The sequence below is a fragment of the Mus caroli genome, chromosome 13, assembly GCF_900094665.2.
Source record: "Mus caroli chromosome 13, CAROLI_EIJ_v1.1, whole genome shotgun sequence".
Classification (NCBI taxonomy): domain Eukaryota; kingdom Metazoa; phylum Chordata; class Mammalia; order Rodentia; family Muridae; genus Mus; species Mus caroli.
The window spans coordinates 67,882,878-67,889,698 of NC_034582.1; the positions used below are offsets into that span (position 1 = coordinate 67,882,878).

The 6,821-nt window shown below is 55.7% G+C and overlaps 1 protein-coding gene across 3 annotated transcripts in view; it reads left to right on the forward strand.

The window, feature by feature from the left end:
• The first annotated feature begins 1,095 nt into the window (after positions 1-1,095).
• The window catches only part of Irx4 (iroquois homeobox 4), a 9,461-nt gene continuing 3,735 nt past the window's right edge, over positions 1,096-6,821 (forward strand). Inside the window, exons 1-3 of one of the 3 annotated variants that reach the window (XM_021180880.2) lie at positions 1,096-1,651; positions 5,583-5,714; positions 6,208-6,459. In XM_021180880.2, the coding sequence (XP_021036539.1) occupies positions 5,670-5,714; positions 6,208-6,459 (297 nt within the window). In that variant the 5' untranslated portion in view covers positions 1,096-1,651; positions 5,583-5,669. Of the gene's footprint in view, positions 1,652-5,582; positions 5,715-6,207; positions 6,460-6,821 lie in introns of those variants that run through there. The other 2 variants (XM_029485014.1, XM_029485015.1) reach the window with 2 other exon arrangements.

The window sequence follows — 6,821 nt, forward strand, 5'->3', positions numbered from 1 at the left end:
CTGGGCACTGCTGGATGGGTGAGGTCTGCAGCCACAGATCAGCTACAGGCTGCTGGGGAAGCAAGCAATTTGGAATTACCCCTCCAGCAGCTGCAAAGAGCTCCGAAGGGGGGGGGGCGGCGGGAAGGGAGCAAAGGGGGAAAAATCAGAGATAACTTTCTCCAAGGTTATCTAACCCAACAAATCTCAACGGTCATTGAACTGCTGTGGGTGAAGAGAAGTAAGTTGGGTCTTTGAAGTGAAAACTATGCAGGAGGAAGGGGTGTCCTGCAGAAGCCCTGGGGCTCTACAGGCCACAGCCCCTTCCTGCTCTAACTGGGCAGGTGGTGCTCACACCGGGCCTCTCTCCTATACTGAGACCTTTGTAGGGCAGCAAGTCCACAAAAGGAGTCTTCAAGGGAGCTAAAGGCAAAGGCTCTGATACTGAACAGGAGGTGAGGGGTTCTGGGCCTGGACCTACCACTCCTGTCTTGGGCTCCAGCCTCAGGCTAAAGAAACCAGTGAACATCTGTCCTCTTTTTTGTTCCAGGTCAGAGGCCTAGCTGGATCCTGATAGTCCGGAGTAAGCTCCCGCCCAGAAAGGTCACAGATCTACTGGGATCCTCAGCAGTTTCTGTCAAATTCGACTAAGGATTCCTCTTGCTCAAGTCTGTGAGGAAGACTTGCTGCCCAAACAGCCAAGAGCCAGGTTGGTTGGGACTATTGTGACCACAAGAAGGGAACCAGAACCGTTGCATTACAGTGGGTGGTGTGTGTGGAAAGTCGGGAAAAGTGGTGTGTGTGTGTGGTGGGGGGTGCTTGAAAGCCCATTTTACTCCCAAGGATAGCATTGTGAGGGCAGAGTAGGTAGGGTCTGCGAAGAGGAATCTCTGTCCTAAGAGTCGAGGAGGCACATCTCCCAGGCAGACAGCAGGGGTAAGGAAAGGAAACCATTTAGAGACCGGTCCACGTGCCCAAGGCCTCTGGATCCACAGGGCAGGCCAAGCATTTGATCAAACCAGGGACCAATGTCCTCTGCTGTCCTGGTAGGGTTGGGCTGTCCTCTTAGGGCCCAGGCATTCTCGCCCAACCATCCTGAGGAGGCCAAGCCTGAATCCTCACCCTCAGGAACCCCTCATGCCAGCCCCTACACCCGCGCACCCGGTGCGCGGCCAGGGCGGAGGGGAAAGTTGGCAAGCGTTGGGCGCCCGCGGGGGGAAAGCGTTAATGGGCGGCCGGGTGGGAGCAACTCGCTCGCTCGCCCACGTCACGCCGGTGCGGGCTCGGCTGACGACCGCGGCGCCTGGGGACGCCGGCGCGCTCCGCTCTCCAGGTGCTCCGCCTGGAAATGTCTCCATTAGTTGTCGCTTGCTCCCCGCCGGAGCGCGCGCGCCCAGCGGCCGCGCAGAGTCCTAGCGGGCAGCCAGGAGTGGCCCGGCGCCACTGCAGGTAGGCAAGGTCCCCACGCCCGCCCCCTCCCGGGGTTCCGAGACCCCTCCCCCCCTTTCGAGGAGGCGGAGGAGGCAGAGGCTCCGCGCGGCCGCCGAGGGGCGCGGGCGGCGGAGGCGGCGGCGGCAGCGGCGGCGACGACTCCCCGGTGCGTCCCGGGTTGCGCGCTGCTCCCGGAGGCCCTGGCGCCTAAGCGGCGCGGGCCGGCTCTTTCCTGGCGCAGGTAAGAAATTGTTTCTGCCGCTCAAACTTTGCGAGGATCGCTCTTGCGCCGGAGGGGACAAAGTTTGCTTCTAGCGGATAGAGGCTTTGGAGGTCGCTGCATTTGATGCAAGTTTTTGGTAAGCGGATGGGAAGGACCCGGCATCCGGGTACGGGATGCTAGGGTCCCCGCGGACCGTGTTGGCTTGCTAGGGATAGAACAGCTTGTGCTGTTGGACCCCCTGAGTGCGCTCTTTCCTTCCTTTGGCGGCGCCGAACGAACGTTCCGTGGGGGTGCAGTAGGAGAGCTGAGGAAGAGAGGGCCAGAAAGGAGGGCATTAGGGGAAGCAAACGGGAATTTCAACGCGTGTCCCAGCAGCTCACCCCACTGGCTGAGGAAAGGGAGCAGTGGTTGACTGCTAAAGAATGATCTGAGGCAAGGGGAGGGTGCCGGCACCACGCAGCATCTCTGGCACCTAGGGCATCTCTCTGAGCCTACACCAGTTGAGTACCCAAAGTGGACCCAGGCATCCCAAGCTCCGGCCTAGCCTCAGACAAAAAGGCTCTTTCTTGGTGCCTGGCTTCTGTTTTGGCCTTGTGTTGTAGTCAACTTCTCTCTGGGATGGAATAAGCTCCCACGGAGCTCTTGGTGTAGCTAGAAAGTGCTCCGAGAATCACTCTGGAGAGCCGGGACTTAGGTGGTGGCAGGAATATCAAGGCCAGATCTGCCTTCCTACAAGCTCTCACCAGTTCTGTGGCAATCAACCCTAGACTCCTAATTCTTGGGGCTAACTGCTCCCTGCTCCACCCCTTTGGGATCTGATCAGGCCTTCAGTCTCTGATCTCTTGAAGCCCTCTCCAAAGGTGATCAGCTGCCCACACTGCAGGAAGCCAAGTGGTCTGGGGTACTGCTGCTAAATGGTGGTTTACATTTAGGGGCCCTGTGATTTTCTAGTCACAGCATGGAGCATCTATGCAAGATTGTTTTACCTGAGGGTCCCTGAGATTCTGGGACTCCTGTCTGTTCTTAGAGAGCACTGTGCCTCTGCTCAAGGCTTGGTCCTTGAAGAAGGCACCCTTATATCTGTAGCAAGGATGGCCTGAAGAATATCTCATTTAGTAAGAGAGCTTCAGCCAGGTAGCAGTTTGTCAGCAAGATGTAGAGGTGGGTGCTGGCCAGTAGCAGAACTGGCCAGTAGGGACTGAGTGAAGACAGAACAGTTCAGTGGAGTCCTGACTAGCCCCTGCATGGGGTAGATGGGGTGTGGAATGTGAGTCTGCATCTTCAGGGATACAGTGGAGTCCAGTGCTCCTGGCTCCTAGGCCCAGGCCCAGGGACAAGGTAACTAGGGAAAACAACAACATCTGGAGCCTGGAAGCTCTGACTGAAAGGCAGACCAGAATGCTGCTGCACTGATGACCCTGAGACTCCTTCCCCAGAGAGGGACTCCAGCTACCATACAGGAGTCCACTAAGGAGAAAAGTGGAAATCCTCAGGATTAACATTCCAAACCCAACCTCAGGAGTCCAGGGGAAGAAAACTGAGAATGCTCATTCCGGGTTCACTGCTTGCTGCCAGTGAGTGCCACACACACAGGCCTGGTCTTCCTTCTCCTTCCCAACCAGTCTGTGCTTACCACAGAGTCCCCAAAGCCTGGGCCTCAGGAACGAAGTGACAAAAAGGCCCCTCACTGAGGTACACCAGTCTACTGCTGGGTTCCTGCTTCCTATGCTCCTCTACCTCGGTTTACAGAGCCCCTCCTCTGCCTGCGCTTCATTATCAAAAGAAAGCAAGTTGTTTGTAAACAATAAATAATGAAAGTAGTCGTCGTCGGGTGTTCAGCCAAAGCCTCAGTAAAGCCTGAAAACTGAAAGAAGCTAGAAGCGAGTTGGGGGAGGGGAAGAAGCAGGAAGAGGGAGAGGCTGAGATTCATTTCTACTGGAGAAGCCCCGGTGGCTAGTTTCTTATTATTTACAGGAAGGAGGTATTAGCAATTCAGGTGAGAAAGAAATAAACACAGCTTGCCATGAAATCAATACAGAATTCAAAAACAATTATTAATGTCATTCGACTCGTGTTCTTTATATATATCTCTCCCGGCTACCAACGCTAAACTGCCTGAATAATTTGCATGGGGCAGCTATTCATTATTTGCGATGGTTTCCTCCTTTGCAAGCAGTTCGGACGTGGCCGGCTGCGGTCCAGCGCGATCGGAGAACTCGTATTTTCATCTGTAAATTAAAGCAATTACGCAGCAGATATTATATGATGTGTACTGCGGTCTCCAGATAGTCATCCATCACCTTCAACCAAGCTGTCAGGGCCGGCAGATTTCGTTTCTGGGAGGCAGCCTTGCAGCTGGGGAGAGGGCGCGAACGTCATCATTAATTAGAGGGTGGCCCTGGGGCGATTCGCAGGTCTGAACCCAGGAATCTTTAGGAGCAAGTCTGCACAGCTCCGCGATGAGCGGCTCTGCTGCTGGCGGAGCGCGAAAGGCTGGCCTGGCAGGCCAAAAGAAGTAGGGGCGAGCCAGGCCCTGGGAAGATCGCGGCATGAAAGGCCTGAGAATTCGGGGTGTCCTGGTACACCAAGCTCCGCGCACAGACCTCTCGTCTCCGCTTTGACCTCCGGGCAATATCTCAGGGCCCAGATTAGCGCAAGAAGTCTTGAGAGGCTACTGGGCCTCTCTCGCAGAGCACCTTACACTCCGGGCTAGAAGCTATGTGAAGCAGACCAAAGGGTGCCAGAACTAGGCGCCCAACGCCCCTTTCCCTGCACCTAACCCTGCTGCTCCCTAGGATCAAGGAGCCTACGGGAAGAGCCCCCCGGCCTAGTTTGGAAATGTGCTCTTCCCAGCGAGCAGCGGCGTCTGGCAGTCTCTGCCTTAGCCTTGGGATGCGGAAGGCCACAGAGGGCGACCAGAAGAGGGAGGGGAGAGGAAATGAAGCGAAGCCAGACTGAGCAGTGGCATGACCTGGAGTGAAGGGGGAGGGGCAGTTTCCAGGGACAGTGAGCTGCCCAGAATGGCACACTCAACCGGTGATAGACCCGGGAAGCCCCGCAGTACCTGGCTTCACCGATCCTGAAAGTGCAGGACTCCAGGGAGGGCCTGGGAGACATGCACACACATCTGAAATTATGTCGCCATCTGAATGCGGGCTCTCCTGTGGTGGCAGTTGGTTCTAAAACTCTGCAGAGTAGGAACCTGCTGAGAGGCATTGCCGAGATTCTTCTAAACCTAGGTGGCGAAGAAGTGTGCAGAGGCACGCTGTCCCAATCTCAGCGCGAGGGGCCCGCGGGGTTTGCAGGGCCCATGTCCTTCCACCCTGGGCGCAATGCAGCGAGGGCAGCGGGCGGCTGCAGCCAGCGCCCGGCTAATTTAACTGTTGATTACATCTTCACTGAAGACTCACTCGTGTGTCCCTTCATAGGTCTCATTTGTAATTGAGACTAATGATTACAGTGGGGTGTGAAGGAGCAGCTGCTCGTTAATTAATTTCTAATTAAAAGTGCCTTCCGTCCTCCGTGACTAAGGAGAAACACCGTTCGTCGGGGCGATATTGACTCCTTGGATGGAGTTCATTTGTTAAAGCTCGATGGCCCTCAGCCCGGCTATCGCAGACATGGATAGTCCGTACCCCGCCCGGCCAGCATCCCTGTGACCTGTCTGAGGCCAGGCCAAGCCACAGCGTGGGTCAACGCTTCTGTTGCTTAAAGCCGCACACATCTGACTTGACAGACTCAGTTTTTTGTTTTGTTGTTGTTGTTGTTCTGTTTTGCAAAATATGTATTTCTATCATCGCAGCGAGGCCAGTCGGTCCCAGAGCCCTGTGAAGTGTTCAGACTTGGAAACTAAGAATGGCTAAGAGAAAGGCCACTCACTTACTTACCTGGTTAGGAAAGTTTGAGCAGCTTATGGGTGAACTAACTACCTCTCGCTTTGTCCTCCCAGAGCCTAGGATCCTACAACTCCGGAGCAGTGCCCACGCTGTGCACAGGACCCCAACAGCCCCTCAGACCTTCTTAGGCCCCACCCGCCATGTCCTACCCGCAGTTTGGATATCCCTATTCCTCTGCTCCTCAGGTAAAGGGACTCCTACAAAGGTCTGACAATGGGGCTGGGAGAGGGGAGAGTCACCACTAGATGTCATTTCCCACATAAGCATGTCCTTGACTGGCTGGCCCTTATACTGAACAAACATGGCTTGTGGGGAAGGAGGATTAGGGGAGCTAGTAAAATCCTGTTAGTGGATCTGAATTCCCTCTTGTTTAACCCTTCAAACTGTACCCTGGGGGACCCTAGCAAGCATTTGGGCCAGACATGCTTGTTGAGAAGGCACACAGGACCTTGGAATTCCCGTGGAGGATTTGAAAAGCTGGCTGGACCCCCACACGTGGCCAAAGAACGTGAGGCCTAAGCATGGCCAAAGAAAGCGGCTGATGGGGTGGGGGGAGGGGGGAATTCATTTCTGACATAGATAGCAGGAGGCCCCTAAAGACACGTGAGGTCCTTGAGGGTCCAGCGCCCTAGTCTCTGTCCCTGTGCCCACTCTTCTTTACGATTCCTCCCACCGCAGTTCCTGATGACCACCAACTCCCTGAGTACGTGCTGCGAGTCGGGCGGCCGCACACTGGCTGATTCTGGGCCTGCAGCCTCCGCACAGGCGCCCGTCTACTGCCCTGTCTACGAGAGCCGGCTGCTGGCCACTGCACGCCACGAACTCAATTCTGCCGCCGCGCTCGGTGTCTATGGGAGCCCCTATGGCAGCTCGCAGGGCTATGGCAACTACGTGACCTATGGCTCTGAGGCATCTGCTTTCTACTCCCTGGTAAGGGGACAAATACCCTCCCACCACCCCAAGCCCCGCCCCGCCCCGCCCGTACTTTGGGTTTGCCAAGTGTACTTCCGCCCCTGGCACGAGTGCCCTGGATACCCTACAGGTTGGGGTAGGAGGGAAAAAAGAATGTCAGCTTTGCCTCCTGGTCCGAATTCTGCCCAGGTTCAGATTCCGCTTGATAGACCCGTGAGACCAGGTGTCTAAAATGTTGCTTGTATTTTAGTTTGCCGTTGAACTCTGATTAGATTCCCGGCTTCCCAGAGCGGTGACTCTCAGCTTCAAATTCCTTCAGATTTGCCTTCTAACCATAGTACATTCCTCTCCCTCTCCCTCTCCCTCTCCCTCTCCCTCTC